Source organism: Gopherus evgoodei, chromosome 12 (assembly GCF_007399415.2).
Source record: "Gopherus evgoodei ecotype Sinaloan lineage chromosome 12, rGopEvg1_v1.p, whole genome shotgun sequence".
NCBI classification, from domain to species: Eukaryota; Metazoa; Chordata; order Testudines; family Testudinidae; genus Gopherus; species Gopherus evgoodei.
The window spans coordinates 2,791,717-2,812,762 of NC_044333.1; the positions used below are offsets into that span (position 1 = coordinate 2,791,717).

At 53.8% G+C, this 21,046-nt stretch overlaps 1 protein-coding gene across 2 annotated transcripts; it reads left to right on the plus strand.

Annotated features, from left to right (window-relative positions):
• The first annotated feature begins 12,025 nt into the window (after nucleotides 1-12,025).
• Nucleotides 12,026-18,959, plus strand: LOC115660539 (C-factor-like). 2 transcript variants are annotated; one of them, XM_030582038.1, is made up of 6 exons: nucleotides 12,026-12,317; nucleotides 12,786-12,837; nucleotides 15,412-15,599; nucleotides 17,420-17,578; nucleotides 18,118-18,237; nucleotides 18,743-18,959. In XM_030582038.1, the coding sequence occupies exons 1-6, from the start codon at nucleotides 12,171-12,173 to the stop codon at nucleotides 18,854-18,856; spliced, it is 780 nt and encodes a 259-aa protein (XP_030437898.1). In that variant the 5' UTR covers nucleotides 12,026-12,170; the 3' UTR covers nucleotides 18,857-18,959. The 2 variants fall into 2 exon arrangements, with proteins under 2 accessions (XP_030437898.1, XP_030437899.1); XM_030582039.1 differs by lacking the exon at nucleotides 17,420-17,578.
• The last annotated feature ends 2,087 nt before the right edge of the window (nucleotides 18,960-21,046 follow it).

Sequence of the window (21,046 nt, forward strand, 5' to 3'; positions counted from 1 at the left end):
TCAGGGCGTAGAGACTCGAGATCCCGGTCAACCTCCCGGCACCGGGCCGGTCGCAGGTCCCGGTCTCTCTCTCGGTACCGCTCTGCGTACCGGCACCGGTCCCCACGATCGAGGGGTGTGAGATCAGTCGGGACTTCAGCTCCAGGCGTTTCTCCTCCATCACGGCCGTCCAGACACACGTCCGTATCCTCCCAGGCGGACAGCTATTACGACCGGGACCGGGATACAGAGGTGCCTACGGGGGTTTTCCAAGACTCTCGGCCGCAGGACATAGGACCTCAGCAGTGATCCTTCTGGACACCCTGGGCGTACCACCAAGCCCAGGGTGTCCCCCTGGTCCAGACCTGCTCTGCTGCCTCAGAACATCGCGCACCAGAGGCCACCATTTCCCACCCCCCTGCGGTTGAGTCGGAAGAGCACGCGACACATCCTCCGGACTCCCCGGGACAGCTGGAGCAGGAACAGTCCCAGGAGCAGGATGCCGTCCAGGACCCCCTCATTCCCAGGGTATCCTCCTCCTCCTCACCGGATGAGGCTGTGGCAGGGACCTCATCATCACTGAGGGCCCGTCAGGACGTCCTGCGCAGAGTGGCCCTCAACATCAACCTCCCAGTGGAGGAAGTCCCAGAGGTCGAGGACCCTGTAGTGAGCATCCTCACTGCTGATGCTCCCACACGGGTCGCGTTGCCATTCATTAAAACCATCCAGGCCACTGCCGACACCCTCTGGCAGTCTCCAGCCTCCATTCCACCGACTGCAAAGGGAGTTGAGAGAAAGTACATGGTACCCTTTCGGGGGTATGAGTACTTGTAAGTTCATCCTCCTCCCTCCTCCTTAGTTGTCCAGTCAGTCAATGAAAGGGAACAACATGGCCAGCAGGCGCCGGTCCCAAAGTCCAAAGAGGCCAGACGGATGGATCTCCTGGGTCGTAAGGTGTACTCAGTGGGGGCCCTACAGCTCCGAGTGGCCAACCAACAGGCTCTACTGAGCCGATACAATTACAACACTTGGGCAGAAGTGGGTAGGTTCTCCGAGCTGCTACCCCCAGACTCACACCAGGAGTTCAACGCGTTCCTGGAGGAGGGAAAGAAAGTGGCCAGGAGCTCTCTCCAGGCCTCCCTAGACATGGCCGACTCAGCGGCCAGAACCTTGGCCTCGGGAATTACCATGAGGCGCATCTCCTGGCTCCAGGTCTCTAACCTATCTCCGGAACTGCAGTACACCATCCAGGACTTACCCTTTGATGGCAAGGGTTTGTTCTCGGAAAAGACTGATCCCAGGCTGCAGAGCCTTAAGGATAATAGAGTCATCATGCGCTCGTTGGGGATGCATACCCCCGTAACCCAGCGTAGACCCTTCAGGCCCCAAGCACACCACCCGTACTTTGCACCTTGGCAGAGTGAGGACCTCAGTAGAAGGCACGGGCGGGGGGGCCGCAGACGCCAGCCCGGTCCCCAAGGGGGCCAAAACCACGGGCCCTCTAAGGCACCACCGGGTCCCAAGTCCAACTTTTGAAGGTGCGCCCGGGGAAGGCATACCAGTCTCAGGACAGGATCCTTCCCCTCCCTTCTCCAACTGTCTCTCCTACTTCCTCCCGGCGTGGTCCCAATTGACATGGGATCTTTGGGTTCTGCGCACAGTGAAGCAAGGATACCACCTCCAATTTGCTTCATCACTGCCCTCCCGCCCCCCATCCCGGTCTCTCTTCAGGGACCCCTCTCACGAGCAAGCCCTCCTACGGGACGTCCGATCTTTCCTTGCTGCGGGAGCTATAGAGGAGGTACCTTTAGACGAGAGAGGAAAGGGGTTTTATTCCCGTTATTTTCTGATCCCCAAGTCCAAGGGAGGTCTCAGGCCTATCCTAGACCTGCGCGGACTCAACAAATGGATGCTCAAGCTGAAGTTCTGCATGGTCTCCCTGGGAACGATTATCCCATCCCTGGATCCTGGAGACTGGTACGCCGTCCTCAACATGAAGGACGCGTACTTCCACATTGCCATCTTTCCACCACACAGCAAGTACCTTCACTTTATGGCCAACCACCAGCACTTCCAATTCACAGTCCTCCCCTGCGGCCTCTCCACGGCCCCAAGGGTGTTCATGAAGTGCATGGCCGTCGTGGCCACCCACCTCCGCCGGCAACAGATACATGTGTTCCCGTATCTGGACGACTGGCTCCTCAAGGGGACCTCTCAGTCTCAGGTACGGCAGTATGTCAATATAGTTACGGACCTATTCTCCCAGTTGGGCCTACTCCTCAACACCGAAAAATCCACCCTGGTCCTCACAGAGAGGTTGGACTTCATAGGGGCAACGCTGGACTCCACTCAAGCCAGGGCCTACTTGCCTCAGCCCCGCTTCCAAGCGATCGTATCAATCATAAGAAGCTTACAGGCCTCCCCAATCACCTCAGCTCGCACCTGCCTCGGACTCCTGGGGCATATGGCCGCATGTACTTATGTGACCAAGTATGCCAGACTCCACATGAGACCCTTCCAAACGTGGCTAAATTCAGTCTTCTGCTTGGGCAGGGACCCTATAGACATCCTGGTGACAGTTCTCCCCAGACCCCTCGGCTCCCTCGATTGGTGGCTAACTCCATCCCTGGTATGCGCAGGGATGCCGTTCCATCCACAGCCGCCTTCGATGACCTTGACGACAGATGCGTCATCCCTCAGTTGGAGGGCCCATCTAGGTCACCTGCGCACCCAGGGCCTTTGGTTGTCCCAGAAGCTGACACTCCATATAAACGTCCGGGAGTTGAGAGCAGTCCGCCTTGCGTGCCAGGCGTTCCAACAACATCTTCACGGTCGATGTGTTTCGGTGTTCACGGACAACACAACGGCCATGTACTACATCAACAAACAAGGAGGGACCCTCTCGTCTCCCCTGTGTCAGGAGGCCATTCAACTCTGGGACTTCTGTATAGCCCAGTCGATAGACCTAGTGGCGTCCTTTCTTCCAGGGGTCCAGAACGCTCTGGCGGATCGGCTCAACCGGTCCTTTCTATGTAACGAGTGGTCAATAAGACTGGACGTCATCCATTCACTCTTCCGGAGGTGGGGATTTCCCCACGTAGACCTGTTCGCCTCCCGCTCAAACAGGAAGTGCCAGGAGTTTTGCTCCTTTCAGGGTCTCTCTCCGGGGTCGATCACAGACGCATTCCTCCTCTCGTGGAGGCACCACCTGTTGTATGCCTTCCCTCCGTTTCCCCTGGTGCACAAGGTCCTGTTGAAGCTCCGCAGGGACAAAGTGCATCTGATCCTGATCGCACCTGCGTGTCCCAGACAGCACTGGTTCACCACCCTGCTAGATCTGTCCGTGGACATCCCAGTTCCCCTCCCTCTCCTCCCAGACCTGATCACGCAAGACCACAGCAGGCTTCGTCATCCAGACCTGCGAGCCCTCCACCTCACGGCGTGGCTCCTGCATGGCTAAACACGGCGGAGTTGAGCTGTTCCGCTCCAGTTCAGTGTATTCTCCTCAGCAGCAGGAAGCCTTCCACCTGCTTCACGTACTTGGCAAAGTGGAAACATTTCTCTTGCTGGTGTGCAACTCAGGGCGTTACTCCCTCGAAGGCCTCAAATCCCACGGTCCTAGACTACCTCTGGTACCTTAAGCAACAGGGCCTGGCGACATCCTCTCTGAAGGTGCACTTAGCGGCCATATCCACTTTCCAGCCAGGTGAGGGTGGCCACTCCATGCTCTCCCACCCCTTGGTCTCTCAGTTCATTAAGGGCCTAGAGCGTCTCTATCCCCCCATATGTCGCCCTGCCCCTACCTGGGATCCTAATTTGGTCCTAACCAGACTTATGCTCCCACCATTTGAGCCGCTAGCTACTTGCTCGCTCCTGTACCTATCATGGAAAACAGTCTTCCTGGTGGCCGTTACATCGGCCAGGCGGGTCTCCGAGCTGAGAGCTCTCACGGTGGACCCACCATACACTGTTTTTCATAAAGACAAGGTACACCTGCGACCCCACCCGGTGTTCCTCCCTAAGGTTGTGTCTGCCTTCCATACCAACCAGGACATCTTCCTCCCGGTCTTCTTTCCGAAGCCCACTCTTCTCAGCGGGAGCAGCAGCTACACTCCTTAGATGTATGCAGGGCTCTCGCCTTCTATATTGAGCGGACGAAGCCGTTCTCGAAGTCCCCCCAACTGTTTGTGGCCGTCGCTGAATGGATGAAAGGCCTGCCAGTCTCCTCCCAGAGGATCTCCTCCTGGGTGACTGCATGCATCCGCACATGCTATGACCTAGCTCATGTCCCTTCGGGTCACCTCACAGCGCACTCTACCAGAGCTCAAGCGTCATCAGCCGCCTTCCTGGCGCGCGTGCCTATCCAGGAGATATGCCGTGCAGCGACCTGGTCATCGGTCCACACCTTCACTTCGCACTACGCGCTGGTCCAGCAATCTAGTGATGATGCAGCCTTTGGCGCAGCGGTTCTGCATACTGCCACATCTCACTCCGACCTCTTCGCCTAGGTAAGGCTTGGGAATCACCTAACTGGAATGCATATGAGCACTCACTCAAAGAAGAAAAGACGGTTACTCACCTTTGTAACTGTTGTTCTTCGAGATGTGTTGCTCATATCCATTCCAAACCCACTCTCCTTCCCCACTGTCGGAGGTAGCCGGCAAGAAGGTACTGAAGGGTGGCCAGGTCGGCTGGGGTATATATCTGGCGCCATGGCAGCGCCACTCCAGGGGGCGCCCAGCCGACCCGCCGAGTGTTGCTAGGGTAAAAGTTTCTCCGACGAACGTGCACGCGGCACGCACACACCTAACTGGAATGGATATGAGCAACACATCTCGAAGAACAACAGTTACAAAGGTGAGTAACTGTCTTTTTGTCTGTTGTTCTCTCTGGGCTGCTGGGACACGGAGCAGCAATGCTCTAAGCAGGAATGCTGTGTAAGGCTTGAACCAGATATGAAAACTTACCTTCCATACCTGGAAGGAATCACTGGGACAGGGAATGTTTAGATAAACGCGATCAGGTTTATTTCTTTATTTTGTCTCGTGGATCTCCTCTGTGCTAATCTCAGATGCTTTTGTTTGCTTGTAACCTTTAAGCTGAACCCCCAAGAAAGCTGTTCTGGGTGCTTAATTTTTGGAATTGCTCTTTTAAAATCTAGCAAAAGCCTAAGTTCCAGATGTATTTTCTTTCTTTTTCATTTTTAATAAAATTTACCTTTTGAAAGAACAGGATTTGGATTGTTGTGTTCTGAGAGGTTTGTGCCTATGCTGTTTGATTAGTTGGTGACAACAGCTAATTTCCTTTGTTTTCTTCTCAGTTCTTCCCTGGAGTGGGGGTGAAAGGGCTTGAGGGTACCTCACAGGGAGGAATTCCCAAGTGCTCCTTCCTGGGTGAAAGGGTTTTTTTTTGCATTTGGGTGGTGGCAGCATTTACCAAGCCAAGGTCAGAGAGAAGCTGAAACCTTGGGAGTTTAATACAAGCCTGGAGTGGCCAGTATTAATTTTTAGAATCCTTGCAGGCCCCCACCTTCTGCACTTGGAGCACCAGAGTGGGGAATCAGCCTGCAACATAGCTTGCTTTGAGTGGCCCCTTCTAGTGTGGTCTCTGCTAGGGAGCCGTTGGTGGCGTTCTCCGTAGGGTAGTGAGGTACTGCCCCACTGCAAGTAGAAGCATAGCATGTCTAGGCCCGTCAATGCTGCATGTGCTCAGGACAACTCCCCTCATTCCCTTCCACTCACCCTCTGAATATTTCCCCTAGTGGCTGCAGCAGACCAGTCTGGCCAGGCCCAGAAACCACCTGCCCAGGCCAGGCCCCCAGAGTGCTGGCCCACCCAGATGGGCCTGGCACTAGGCCCACAAATCCTAGATTATTAGGGTTGGAAGGGACTTTAGGAGGTCATCTAGTCCAACGCCCCTGCTCAAAGAAGGACCAATCCCCAACTATATCCCTAAATGGCCCTCTCAAGGATTGAACTCACAACCCTGGGTTTAGCAGGCCAATGCTCAAACCACTGAGCTATCCCTCCCCTCACAAAGGTCAGTCACCCAGGCCTGGGCCCACAAAAGGGCCGTCCCCCGATATTCTTGGTGCCTAGTATCAGTCCATTGATAACTGCTTTCATAGTCCAGCCAGTCTGAGAAGGCCTCAGTGAGAGTACCGCAAACCCACACCTGCTCTGTATACCTACCAGAGAGAGATATGTGGTTCTCAACACCCCCATAAGCAGCCCAGACTCTACACTCAGTGCAAATATTGCATTGGGTGAGAACAAAAGGGAGCCTTCAGCTGCTGATATTGGAGAGAGGGAAGCTGTTTTTTTCTTGGCAAACTGGCCCAAAGTCCTCACGGAGTACTGGGTACCTGGAGAACTTGTGCGTGCAAAGCTCAGCTACTTGTGTGCATGAGCAAACAGGAGCAGCTCAGTTCAAGAAGCTCTTGCCCCACTTCCCCCATCACTCACAAAGTGCCACTCTGGGCCAGTTTCCAAGACAAATTGCCAGTGATAAGGAAGCAGTTTGAACAAAGAATGGCTGGAAAAGCAAAACATCACTGATATGGAAAGAGAATGGCATATATTCAATTGCAAGAGCTAGAAGTTAAGGCAAAGGTGGACAGACTTAAGCTTGAGCTCAAAAGAATAAAGGAACAACAGGACCTGTATCATCCTGAAAAGCCAGCTCCTCTGAACGACAAAGATGGGGCTAGAATATGTCCAGTTTGGAACAGGGTTGGTTTGTTGTTTGACTCTAAAAGCAGTTGTCTGTGTGTAACCAAATTTACCTCATCACTGCCACCTTTTATGTAAATGCTTTTACTGTGAGCTCGGGTGAAGGTCACCCCATAACTTGTGCAGAGAATGTAAAAATCAGTAGGAAAAGCTATTTAGGGCAAATTACAGCTGCTAACATCACTCTTGTTTAAGCGGATCTTCTCAAAGAGGAGGATTGTTCACCAGATAAGAGTGAATACTGTAATCCTCTATGAGTTTACTGTACGGGTATTCTACACTATGAAATTAGGTTGATTTTATAGAAGTTGATTTTTAGAAATTGATTTTATACAGTCGATTGCATACGTCCACACTAAGCGCATTAAGTTGGTGGAGTGCGTCCTCACTACCGCAGCTAGTGTCAACTTACAGAGCGGTGCACTGTGGGTAGCTATCCCACAGTTCCTGCAGTCTCTGCTTCCCGTTGAAATTCTGAGTTAAGCTCCCAATATCTGATGGGGCAAAAAGTGTCGCGAGTGGTTTCGGGTACATGTCGTCAGTCACCCCTCCCTCTGTGAAAGCAATGGCAGACAATCGTTTCACGCCTTTTTCCTGGGTTTCCCATGCAGACACCGTAGCACGGCAAGCACAGAGACCGCTCAGCGCACCGTCACTGCTGCTGTTGCAGACTGGAGGCTTCTGCCTCAGGCTGCTCTTCCAGACGGCAGCACTGCGTGATCGCACCTACCCCAGCCTATCCCTTGCTCCCATGGCTCATGAAGCCTGGACAGAAGTAAGGAGAAGTTCAACTATAGGCTGAGCAAGTGTAGCATGGTGGTAGAATGTGCCTTTGGATGTTTAAAAGCTCGATCGCGGTGTTGGTCGGTCCGCAGCGCAACCAACATTCCCATTGTTATTGCTGTTTGCTGTGTCCTCCATAATATCTGTGAGAGTAAGGGGGAGACGTTTATGGCAGGGTGGGAGGTTGAGGCAAAGCACCTGGCATCTGATTTTGAGCTGCCAGACACCAGGGAGATTAGAAGAACACAGCAAGGTGTGCTGTGCATCAGAGAGGCTTTGAAAACCAGTTTCATTACTGGCCAGGCTTCAGTGTAACAGTTGTGTGTGTTTCTCCGTGATGCAAACTTGCCCCCTTTGTTGATTTTAATTCCTTGTAAGCCAAACACCCTCCCCCCTTTGAAATAAAGTAACTATTGTTTTGAAACCATCCATTCTTTCTTTATTAATTAAAAAAATGACATAATGGACAAGGTAGCCTTGGTGGGGTGGGGGAGGAGGGAAGGACAAGGCCACATTGTTTATTGTAGCCAAACTAAAAATCAAGCTGTTTGAATGACAGCCTTCTGAGAGTGGAGTGATTGGTGCCCAGAACCTCTCCCCCGGCGTTCTTGGGCATCTGGGCGAGGCGGCTATGGAACATGGGGAGGAGGGTCGGCGGTTATGCAGTGGATGCAGCAGCAATCTGTGCTCTTGTTGGCTTTCCTGCAGCTCCAACAGACGATTCATCATGTCCATTTGCTTCCCCAATAGCCTCAGCATCGCGTCCTGCCTCCGCTCTTCACTCTCACTTAATTCTTTCCTGGCCTCTGCCACTCAATGCCTCCCTGCATTAAGCTGTGCCCTATCAATGCAGGTGGACTGCGTGAGCTTGGAAAACATGTCATTGTGACAGGGCCGCCCAGAGGATTCAGGAGGCCTGGGGTCTTTAGAGGCGGGGGCCCCCACTTTGGCGGTAATTCAACGGCAGGGGGTCCTTCCACTCCTGGACCAGTTGCTGAAGTGCCCTGAAGACCTGCAGTGGGGACCCCTGCTGCCATATTACCGCTGACAACCTGGTACTTCAGCAGCAACCTGGTACTTTGGCGGTAATTTGGTGTCGGGGAGTCCTTCCACCCTGAGACAGAAGGACCCTCCCACTGCCAAAGATCCGGAGTGGAATAAGCTCTGGGGGCCTGGCCCCACGAGAATTTTCCGGGGCCCCCAGAGTGAGTGAAGGACCCCGCTCCAGCGATCCCACAAAACTCTCATGGGGGCACCTGCGGGGCCCGAGGGCTGGGGAAAATTGCCCCACTTGCCCCCCCCTCTGGGTGGCCCTGCATTGCGAGTGCATTTATTTTGCCTTCTAATCTGCGATAAACTCAGGGATGGAGATGATAGGGGGAGCGTAGAAACATTCTACACTCTACGATTCTGGGGGGACTGCATGGTCACCTGTGCAGCTGAGTGCTGCTGAGCTCACCATGCTGACCAAACGGGAAATGAAATTCAAAAGTTCCTGGGGCTTTTCCTGTGTACCTGACTAGTGCATCGGAGTTCAAAGTGCTGTCCAGAGCGGTCACAATGGAGCACTGTGGGATAGCTCCCGGAGGCCAATACCATTGATTTGCATCTGCACTACCCCAAATTCAACCCAGCAAGGTCGATTTTAGGGCTACTCCCCTTGTTGGGGAGAAGCAGAGATGTCAATTTTAACAGCCCTTTATGTCGACGGAATGGGGTTGGTTTTGTGATTGTCATTTTTAAGTCCACCTAACGGGGCTAAATTCAACCTAAGCCCATAGCGTAAACCAGGGCTAAGTGTGCCTTTAGCCAGAATCCATCGTGACTGGAATGGTGCTAAACATGGAGTTATAGCTGGTGTAAGGAAGCTATTCTCTAAGGATCTTTTGATTGGGGATGATAATGAAGCTTTGTTCAGTCAGGCTGATGTCATAAATCAGTCACAGAAAAAAAATAACCCTAAACCTCTGTCTATAGGGGTAAGGACTTGCCTCTGGAGTGTTTCACCAGATGTTTGTCAGAGGAAGATGGCTGTTTATGTGTGCAAAGAAGCAGTGCATATGCGGGAGAAATTGCTGAGTGTCTGATATCTCAGATGTGAATCTGGCATTAGATAAGTCTCAGGGGAATGTTTCTCTAGAGCAAATTAAAGTTGGTGATCAGGTTAAAGCCCTGACTGAGGAAGGAAGAGGACAGTCTTGGTGAGTGTTGGATTGTTGGCTAATAAAGCTTGGGAAAATATGCTTAACCAATGGAAAAGTGATGTGCTTAAAAGAGCTCAGTATAATGTGGAGAATAGCAGTTTATCTGTTGGGAGTGGCAACTTGCCTGTTATATTACTTATACCAGAGGTGGCAAAGTACAGTCCGCAGGCCACAGCTGGCCCACGGGACCCTCCTGCCCGGCCTCTGAGCTCCTGGCGCAGGAGGCTGCCCCCAGCCCCTCCCCCACTTTGCCCCCTCCTCCACAGCCTCAGCTCACTGCACTGGCAGTGCAATGCTCTGGCGGCAGGACTGCGAGCTCTGGCAGGCAGCACAGCTGCAGAGCCGCGGCCTGAGCCAATGCTCTGTGTGGAGTGGTAGCATGACTGGCTCCAGCTGGGCGGCACAGCTGCAGAGGCCTTAGATATAAGATTCTTAGATACAAGTGTAACCCTTCTGCTCCTCTGAGTTGGCAGCAACAAGGGCCGGGTTCAGTATCCAGGGGTTCCGTTTTAATAACACCATGCATAACCGGCTCGAGCCCCCACCCAGTTACCTGGGACACTCACATACCACACCCCCCTGGGCACCTCTAGGAGGCAATACTTTCCCTCTCACAAGCATGGAGTCTGAGTGTAGCAAAATCCTTTTAATGAAGGAAGGAAACAGTGCGGCATCCCATTCGAGAAACACCACAAACAGGATTATAACACAAACCATAAACAAAACCCACCTCCAAGTACATTTGGCAATGTCCTTTCCCCTTTAGGGTCTTAAGTCCAATTACCCCAAAGTCCAACAACCCAAAAGTCTCTGGTCAGTGCCACCCCAGAATTGAAGAGTTTATCTGCCGAGTTTTACCTTCCCAGTCTGGGTGGAAGTGGGGGAGAAGTCCACACAGGGTGTTAGGGGCACCTCACGTGGGCCAGGGCCAACTGCTCCACCTCTCCGTGAAGTTCTGCTGTAGCCTTCACCATGACCTGCTCCACCACACCAGCTGTGCCGCTCCTCCAGCTGTCTGTGCAAACCACTTCACTCTGCTTACTGCTCCATGGCTGCTCCAACACACTGCAAACCACTCTGCTCTGCCAGCCACTTAACAATAGGTCTTCAGGCTCCCCCACAGGTTAACACAGCACTCAGTGATTTTAACTCTTAGTAGGGGAACCCTGGTCTTGGTACACTATTAGCTCAACTTGAATTCAGCTCAACAGTTTTTAGATAGATTCCTAATGGAATCAAAATTAGCTCTATTCTTTAACAGTGGAGAAAAGAGAATATGCAGTTCATATTCCAGGCCCTCAACATCACAAACACACACCACTCCCCAATCTTTCTTTTTTCAGGGGGTTTTGGAACCCATGTCCCATGTTTAGCAAGTACCACCCAACTGAGGTTGAGTCATCTCTGTCACAAAGCAGTCCCACAGCACCTCATTCACACAATCAGGGTGACAAACTTTTTTTTCCTCCTGACCCAATAATAAAGAAATTGGGGATCCCAGAGCTGTTAAAATAACCATCCCAGTCTGTTGTGGGCTTATGCTAAGTGGGGGGTGGATGCCAATGCAAATCTTTCCCCACTCTTTGAAATTCTTGGAATTCTTTCCACATTCCCTACAATTCCCCACTACATGTCAGGGTAGCGCCCATCCTGACTCTGCTTACACAAGGAGGCCTTAGATACAAGGAACCGCTTCCAGTCCTTAGATACAAGGAACCACTTCCAGTGTTTTCCAGTGTTTACTGGTTAATCACCAATTTCAATTCTTTTGTCTTGGGGTGCTCACAGGTTAAAGCCTAAAATCAGAAGCCCGGTACTATGCGCATGGGTGTAGTTCAAGTTTCATAACGTTGATGCATTAACTGTGGACAATGTAAAATTGAGACCCTAACCTATGTGGAGTGTGCTGCACAGCCTGGGCTTTCCCCTCAGTCTTCATAGGACAATAAAATGTAGGGGTCTTGCCCTGCAGTACCTTATAACAGCTCATTTCTTTGTAAAACTAAGTCCCACAGCCCTTGAAAGCTATTAGTAGGTGCCATGCAGCTCAGCCAAGTCAGGGGAGGGGAGAATGAGTTTCACCACGTTGAATATTAACTTGCCCAAACTCTTATCACTTCTGTGAGAGATTGCAAACCCTACCTAGTGTAAAGGTCACCATGTGAAAATGCACGAGTCCATCCGATCCCAAAAACTTCTGATCAGCCTCCCCCCCCACCCCCACCATCTTTTCTGCACTTCACAGCTCCTCCAATCCATGGTGACTCCCACACCCCTGCAGGAGGAGCCTCTGCTCAGCTTCCAGCGATTTTACTCTGCGCTGGGCAGGCTCCAGGCCTTGGTGTGGAATCAGGGAGCTGGAACCCAGGAGTCAGACCCTATATAACCCCAGGTGCAGGGGCGTGGGGGCCAGAACTAGCCCAGCTCTCGCTGAGCACAGGCCTGCCAGCTGGGGCACAGGCAGGCAAGAACCATGGCTGGCTTTAATGTCCGCAGCGTTCTGGTGACTGGGGCCAATCGGGGAATCGGCCTGGAGCTCGTCAAGCAGTTTCTGGAGAAATCAAACCCACCCGAGTGGGTCTTTTCGACCTGCCGGGACCCGGAGGGAGAGCGAGCGCAGGTGAGAACGGGGCGAGGTGAGAGGGAGTTAGCTGTACCTGGTGGTGGGGGAATCTAAGTGAGGGGCCTCCAGCACTTGGAGCCAAAAGCCACAGGTCCGAGGAGGAGGAGATTTCAGCCTCTGCTCCAGGCTGATGGTCCCTGGTGCATAAGGCTGGAGACGAGGTCTGCACGGGACACATGCGAAGCTAGCAGAACACATTGAGGGAGAGGGCGGGGAGCACAAGTACCTGTCTCCTAAAGGGAACAGGGAAACGTGTCCCTGGCTTGACTGCACTGAGCTAGATAATGCCAGTTTAGACACCCTGCTGCAGACCCCGAAAGCCAGGGCTGTATCCTGCGAATGGGAACTTTGCAGGCAGATATTGACTTGGTCCAGGGTAGCAGCAGGGAGCTGGACTCTGCCCAGCCTAACCATCCCTGCAGGCTAGTGGCTCTGTCAATAATTGTGGACTTTATTCTCTTCCAGCAATTGAAGAACTTGGCGTCCAGGCATCCAAATCTGGCGATTGTTGCGCTAGGTGGGTGCCCTGCCCTGGCCCTGGAGCTGAGGCTCCCTTGCTCTGGGTCTCTTGGTTCTCTGTTCCCCGTCCCCCTGTCTCTGTGTTCCTGTTCCTTGCCTGGTTGGGAGCCGCTGTTAGTGTTATTCCGGCCTAGGTGTTAGTGAAGGGGAGGGTGCCTAGCAGCCACCTATCTCAACAGAGCAACTCTCACGTCTCCTATGTCCCACTCAGGCTCTCTGGGCTTGGTCAGGAGGAGGCCCAGGAAGTTCCTGGTATTTGCAGATTGTCCTGCGTGCCAGACTGGCAGGGAAGGGATGATTTTGATTGAGACAGGGGCTGCCTGTGCCATGTATGAGCCTGGTTGCTTTGGGTCTGAACAGGCCTCGCTCTATTGGAGACAGATTTCCTTTCATAGACTCGTAGAATCAAAGAATATCAGGGTTGGAAGAGACCTCAGGACGACATCTAGTCTAATCCCCTGCTCAAAGCAGGACCAGTTCCTAACTAAATCATCCCAGCCAGGGCTTTGTCAAGCTGGGTCTTGAAAGCCTCTAAGGAAGGAGATTCCACCATCTCCCTAGGGAACCCATTCCAGTGCTTCACCAACCTGCTAGTGAAATAGCGTTGCCTAGTATCCTACCTAAACCTCCCTCACTGCAACTTGAGACCTTCGCTCCTTGTTCTGTCATCTACCACCATTGAGAACAGTCTAGATCCATCCTCTTTGGAACCCTCCTTCAGGTAGTTGAAGCTTTGGAATCAAAGAATCAGTTTCATGAACAGGGAACCAATCCCAGCCTAGGGATCCTGCTAGGGCCAGATTAACAAACTAGGCCAATGGCCAGGGCCCAAATTCATGGGGGAGTACCCCTGGCTCAGGCAGTAGCCATAAAGTAGCTGGTCTGGTCATGCCTTTGATCTGCTGGGACCAGCTGCTTATCCTGCTGATGTTTGGAGTGCTGCTCACATGACTGAGGCTGCGGGGAGCAGGGCCAAATCTGAGTGAGTGGCACAGTGACTGCACACATAGGGTCACACGAGTGCTCAGGGTGAACATCATAGATTATTAAGTATCAGAGGGTAGCCGTGTTAGTCTGGATCTGTAAAAGCAGCAAAGAATCCTGTGGCATCTTATAGACTAACAGACGTTTTGGAGCATGAGCTTTCGTGGGTATTCACCCACGAAAGCTCATGCTCCAAAACGTCTGTTAGTCTATAAGGTGCCACAGGATTCTTTGCTGCTATCATAGATTATTAGTGTTGGAAGAGACCTCAGGAGATCATCTAGTAGAACCTGCTGCTCAAAGCAGGACCAACCCCCCAAATGGCTCCTTCAAGGCTTGAGCTCACAACCCTGGATTTAGTAGGCCAATGCTCAAACCACTGAGCTATCCATCCCCTCCTTCGGTGATAAACCCCCTGAAGTAGGGTTAACAACCCTTCAGGACTGTCCTGGATTCTCCAGGAATTAAAAATGTATGTTTAATTAATGATTGTCATGTGATGAAACCTCTAGGACTACCTCACACAAAACTTGGCAACCCTCCCTTGAAGGGGCCCAGCCTATCACCCTTCATGTGACCCCCCTCTGCCCAGCCCCCCACTGACACCCACTCTGAGACCCCTCGCCTAATCCCCACCGCTCAACGACCCTCCTCCCCCTAGAACCCACCCTGTCAGCCCTCATGTGATCCCTGCCCCTCACATGATGCCGGGGTCCCGCCTCTCACTCACGGCCCTGCGGGAGCCCAGCCTATCACCCCCCATGTGACCCTCTGCCTGCAGTGACACCCCCACGGGGACCCAGCCTATCGCCCCCAGGCTCATCCCCCCTTTCCCGCAGCCCACATGCTGCTGAGACCCGCCCGTCCGCTCCGTCCCGAGCCCTCCTGGCTTCTCCCATGTTTTCGGTGATGTGTCAAAATGACTATCAAGCTCTTTTGTTGAACCAGCTTTTTCAGTAACCCGAAAATTGTGCTGATGGTTCTGATTAAAAAAAATGCTGCAAACACTTTTTAATAGGAAAAATCGGCATGTTTGAAATGCTGCCAAACAACTGTGCCATCAGGGCGCTCTCCCCTGAAGGATGTACTCATGGGACGATGAAAGCTGGGTAAGGGTGAGCCTGCCAGAGCTCTGATGGCAGATTTCCAACCCTGCTCACCCCTGGGAAGATCCTGTTGGTCCAACACCCTTCCCCCCGCCCCATTACCACTCTCACTGCCACACTGCTTTCCACTCGCCCAGCTGACAACTGGTCCCCCCGATTTTACTCTCTGGCTTTGATGCCATCCGTCCTGCCCTTGCCATGGCACGACCCAGTTCTGGCTAGCTGTGTTTATGAGCTCCCGAGTCGTTAGCATGGCTCTGTGGAGCAGCCTGGGCTTCGGGTCTCCGGGAGAGGGGTTAGTGACAGGGTGGAGGAACCACACCTCTGAACTAGGGTGACCAGATGTCCCAATTTTATAGGGACAGTCTCGATTTTTGGGTCTTTTTCTTATATGGGCTTCTATTACCCCCCACCCCCTGTCCTGATTTTTCACATTTGCTGTCTGCTGACCCTACTCTGAACCTCCTGCTCTGTCTCTATAGAAGCTACTGATCCAGCCAGCATCAAGGCGGCAGCAACCAGAGTTGAGGAGCATCTGAAAAGCTCGGGGCTGAATCTGTTGATAAATAATGCTGGGATAGTGAGACCGAGCACACTAGAGTCTGAGACATCGGAGGACATGTCCCTGGTGTACGCAACCAACGTGACAGGGCCCCTGCTGGTGAGCCAGGTAAGGGCCCTGACAGAGGGCAGGTCGCCGGCTGCACTGGGGTTTGACTTTGCATAGGCCAGAACTTCTCCCTTCCCCCCAGGGCTCTGGTTCCTGGATCAGTGAGCCAACCTGGTGTGTGTGTGTGTGTGTGTTTGGGGGCTGGGGTGCGGTGTTCATCACAGTGTACATGTCAGGTGAATTATGAGCCAAGAGTCCAGCTCCTGCAGTAGAGGCCATCTCCTGAGAGCCGGGATGGGCAAACCTTTTTGGCCCGAGGGCCACATCGGGGTTGCGAAACTTTATGGATGGCTGGGTGGGGAAAGCTGTGCCATTGCTGCCCTGGCCTGCTCTATCTCTGTGCACCAGGGCTGGGTTTTTCAAAGGTGGTTAAGGAAGTTGGGCACACAAAGCGCGTTGACAGTGAATGAGAGTTGGGCACTTAAATCCCAACCTTACAATGTGATAAGTTGTCGCTGAAGTGTGTGTTTGCATCTAGGTACGAGGTACTTTCCTTTCCCCCAGCAGCCCAGCCTTCTGCAGGGACAGGTATTGGACAAGGCACTTACTGATGAGGCTGTCTTAGCTCTGATCATAGGTGCTCTGTTTTATACTGAATACGCCCACAAGTTTTTGCTGCTATTCTTATACTGAGTGTAGGATTTGAAGAAGCCAATTGTATTGACCTGTCCGGGCTCTTAATACCTCCGCGCTAAAACTCCCATTGACTTGGATGGAATTCGAGTTAGCAGGCGTGGCTCCAGGCAACAGCACGCCAAGCGCGTGCCTGGGGTGGCAAGCCACGGAGGTGCTCTGCTCTTCGGCGGCATGCCTGTAGAGAGTCCGCTGGTCCCGCGGCTTCGGCGGACCTCCCGCAGGCGTGCTGCCAAATCCGCGGGACCCGCGACCTCCCTGCTGTGCTTGGGGCGGCAAAATACCTAGGCCTGCCCCCGTGAGTTAGGCCAAAGCTGCTGGTATTTGACTGTCCTACCCCATTTCTGCAGCATGCTGTAAGTACAGCTCAGCGTATTAGAGAGGAAATACTTCCATATCAGTGAGTCGAGGCCTCTGTCTAGCAGAGATCTAGAGCAGGGGCTCTCAAACGTTTGCACTGGTGACCCCTTCACACTGCAAGTCTCTGGGTGTGACCCCCCCTTGTACATTAAGAACACTTTTTATATATTTAACACCATTATAAATGCTGGATGTAAAGTGGGGTTTGGGGTGGAGGTCCACGACCCCCCATGTAGTAACCTCATGACCCCCTCGGGGGTCCTGACCCCCAATTTGAGAATCCCGGATCTAGAGGGTGTGTACAATCCTGCAAGATACTCTGTGCAGGGCTCTAAGGTAGGGAAACAGCATATGATCGACTGTATCTACACTAGAAACATGACAGCGGTGCCAAAAGAGTTCTTCTGATGCTATAATAAATCCACTGCTCCAACAGGTGGTAGCTAGGGCAACAGCAGATTATTCCATTGACCTGACGCTGTCTCCACTGGGGCTTATGTTGTCTCTCAGGGGTGCAGCCCTTTTCATCCACTTTCTATTGTAAACACTGGCCTGGTACCGGGCTCTCTCGTTCACTGCCAGCGAGGGCGGAATGGGATTACCCAACTCCTAGAAATCAGCCTTTAAAACAGGACTGAGCCTGAACAAGTTGGAGGGCAGGGGGAGAGCATGGGCCAGGAGCAGCAGGCCGAGGGGGCCAGCCTGTGACACCTCTGGGCAACAGCTGGACCCACTTTAATTCAAATCAGAGTCCGCTGGTGAAGAGAGGAATGTGGGTCCTTTCTCCTAAGCTGACCCGGGGGTGCTCTTTTCTCCCCATTGCCCAGGCGTTCCTGCCCTTGCTGAAGAAGGCTGCCCAGGGGAGCCCCCAACCAGGGCTGAGCTGCAGCAAGGCGGCCATTGTCAACATGTCCAGTGAGGGTGGCTCCATCACGAATCCCTTTGCCTGGCAGTTTGGGCAAGTTGTCTCTTATCGGTGCAGCAAGGTAGGGGGTGTGCCCACTGGGGCACCAATTCACGCTCGGTCCGTATTCCGCTATAACAAAGGGGAAAGAAAAGTGTTTCTTGCCTAGGTGACCATATGTCCCAATATTATAGGGACAGTCCCGATTTCTGGATCTTTTTCTTATATAGGCTCCTATTATCCCCTAGCCCCATCCCGATTTTTCACATTTGCTGTCTGATCACCCTATTCTTGCCCCGTGGTTTATCCTCCAGATTTGACCTGCCAGGCCAGCATTCAGGCCAATCTCACTCTGCTGCCTCTTGTGGGAAGCACGGCCTCCGGGTCACATGATGCTTGGTCACCTGACCCCAGAGCCCAAGCCTTGGAACAGGACTCTGGGTCCTGCACGTGGGCCCATTGCAGTGAGAGGTGATGACTCAGTAACATGCTGATCATCCCCAGCTGAGAATCACACACTGCAGCTTGCATCAGCTGTCCCCCTTGCTCACCTTTCTCCTGGGGGTGGGTCCCTGCTCTCCTCACATGCTGCTGTCTCTGCTCATGGTGTCTCGCCCACAGGCTGCTCTGAACATGCTCACCAAGTGCCAATCCTTGGGGTATGAGGGAGACGGGATCCTGAGCATCGCTGTCCATCCTGGCTGGGTGCAGACTGACATGGGGAGCACAGGCTCCCACCAGGTAGGTGCTGAGTGGGAGAGGCCAGTCGTAGCTACATGTCAAGGGCAGAAGTTCATCGTAGGGGGAATGGTTACACTGGAGCCTGTTCCCTTATCACCCCCATCCCATATTGATGACACCTCTCAGAGGCTCCCATCACAGCAAGGCGGTCGTTAGGACCCAGCTCCTTGGGGATTCATTGCTGCGTCCTGGGCGTTGCTTCCCAGGGCTGCTGGTCCCATGGTTCCTTCATAGCTCAGCATTGCACAAGAAACCCTGCAGAGCTGCTGCCTTGCGGAGCTGGACAGGGCAGGAGCTGGTCGTCTGTCTCCACTGGGGCTTAGGTTGTCTCTCAGGGGTGCAGCCCTTTTCACCCATTTTCTATTGTAAACACTGGCCTGGAACCTGCGTCCCCCGTTCACTGCCAGCGAAGGCAGAATGGGAATACTGAGATCCTTTCCCAGATCCTGGCCTGGGCCAGCCCCAGGGCAGGCTTCTCCCCCTCACTCTCCTCTGCCCCCTGCAGGCTCCACTGACGGTGGACGTGAGTGTCCAAGGGATCCTGAACGTGCTTTCAACGCTCTCCAAGAAGGACAACGGGACCTTTGTGAACTGGGAAGGGAAAGTTCTTCCCTGGTGAGACGTCCCCTGGCCACATGACAGGAGCTCTGGGTCAGGTCATTCCAGTGACTGCGCCGTCAGCCGTTCCTGTGCCCTCAATAAACCCACGTTCTAATGCAACAGCCCTGCCATTGGTTGGATTTGTACCATTTAGCCAGCCTGAAAGCTGGGCAAGTGCTAACCCCCCTATGCCCAGCAAAGCAGAAAGGCTGGACTCCCAACGCAGGGGCTGTGCCACGGCCAGGGCCATGGCGAGTGATATCAGGGCAGCTCAGCACCCAGAGGGCAGCAGAGCCAGGTGGTCAGGAAGCTGGTTTCAAACTTATTGCTGAAAGAGTCTGCGAGTCAAAGCAGGCTACAGGGAGCCAGCGAATGGCACGTGAGGGCCTAGAAGCACCTGCAGAGAGCCAACTGAGATGGCAGCTGCTGCAGGGGAACCGGGGCAGCCCTAGGCATATGGAGACCAGAGCCCAGGCTCAGTACTACGACAGAGCCAGGGGGCTGGGGCGAGAGCGGGAGCTACGGGCAAGGCTGCTCTGGCTTTCTGGAGACCTGCTGATGAAGGAGGGGCTGGCAAGGCTGGGGAGAACCATTCTGTGTCTAGTGCAGCTCGGCTCCTGACCGGCAGTCTGTGGGGTTAGAGCCGTTCTCTGCCTGGCTACAGCTGGCTGCCAAGGGCATCGGGCCAATAATCGAGCACCTCTCCCCTGTAATGTCTCTGCCTAGCGCCTCGCCCCGACACCAGGTGGGGTGTCCATGCCAGGCAGCTCCTCGACCTCCCCACCTTGGTGCAGCCCCTCTGGCTTCTGGGCTGGGAACTAGACGCTAGCACTGTTCTCCAAAGAACACGGCAAACTCTTACCTGCCCTCTCTCAGCCACACACACAAAGGACACAGGGCCGGGCTGGACCAGGCCAGCTTCCTGTACCACATGAAGTTTCTTCCACATGATTAGTGAGATGGGTGTGAAGCTCCAGTAGCCGTTAGCCAATCTCCAAAGACAAGGTGCTGCACGTGCCAGGGGCCTGACTTGGAACAATACAAAGCTGCCAGCACAGCCGTGGTAGTACGGAACGGCACAGCCCTTGACAGCAGCCATGCTGGAGCCACGTATGGAACTATGCATTACCCATGTACGCACACGGGAGGGAGGAAGCTCCATGGGCCGGGCCAGGGCTGACAGGAGAGAGCTGCAGGGCGAGAGGGCTCATGCTGGCAGGGCTCTCTGCACAGGAGGTTCAAATGAGCTGCTCTGCAGGACCTGTTTTACTCTGATTCTGGGGCCAGCTGAGAGCGTGGGAATGCCAGTGCCCAAGTGAACGAGTCACTGGCTCCCAGCAGCTGATCAGGACAATGTTCTGCTGCTCAGTTTGGGCTGATAGGAAGCTGGGACCCTGCCCTGCTGCGGGGCGCTCTGGCAGGTGGTGTCCGAGCGAGGGGCTCGTGTCTCCAGCCAGGCCCGGGGGTTGCTCCACTTTGCCCGTGCAGCTAAGTTTAGCTATCAGGTGCGGTGGGGACCTGTACCTGTCAGTGGGTTGGGTTAGCCTCTCAGGCCAGCAGGCTGGGGAGGGGGGTGCCGGAGCCTCCTCCTGTGAGGCAGAGGGAGTTGAGCTGCCTGGCTGAATACAGAGGATTTCTCCAGCACCTTGGGCCGAGCGATTCCTGAACCCCACACCAGGAACTGAGTTTTCTAATTGCTCCTCCCAGCCTAGCCTCTGGGGTGGACAGCGCTATGTGGGCGGGAGGGTGTCTCCACGCACACAGGTCAGGCCGCTCGCGGAGGTGGTGTAACCACGCTGATGGGAGACGCTCCACCCGCGGTGCAGCAATGTCCTCGCTGAATGCCACAGCGGCTGGGTTTCAAGTGCAGACCTGCCCTACGTACCCCTTTGGGCAGCTCTGCAGGGGCTGGCTTTGGACTAGCAGCCGTGGGAGTTCCTGGGGTGGGGCTACCTGCCATTTGTGGCTGGGGGATTGTCGGCTTGGAGTTCAGGGAGCGCCCCTCTCTGCCATACTGCACCCAGGTGTGAACAGAACATGGCTATTGAGGGTCACACTCATTCCAGACCAGCAATCCGAGTCGATCACACTCCCTTGGTACTGACGGAAGCAATGGAAGCAGAGCTGAAATCGGCTAAGTGCCACCCACCCCCAGGAAATGCTCACGCCTGTGTGATAAATAAGGCAGGAGGCAGGGGGAGCTCCCTTT

What these genes read in the sequence shown, in the direction of transcription:
- LOC115660539 (XM_030582038.1), top strand. Translation starts at nt 12,171, where the DNA reads ATGGCTGGCTTTAATGTCCGCAGCGTTCTGGTGACTGGGGCCAATCGG. An exon ending in TCTGGCGATTGTTGCGCTAG is followed by an intron (nt 12,838 to 15,411) that starts GTGGGTGCCCTG and finishes CTGTCTCTATAG; the next exon opens with AAGCTACTGATCCAGCCAGC. An exon ending in TCTCTTATCGGTGCAGCAAG is followed by an intron (nt 17,579 to 18,117) that starts GTAGGGGGTGTG and finishes TCTCGCCCACAG; the next exon opens with GCTGCTCTGAACATGCTCAC.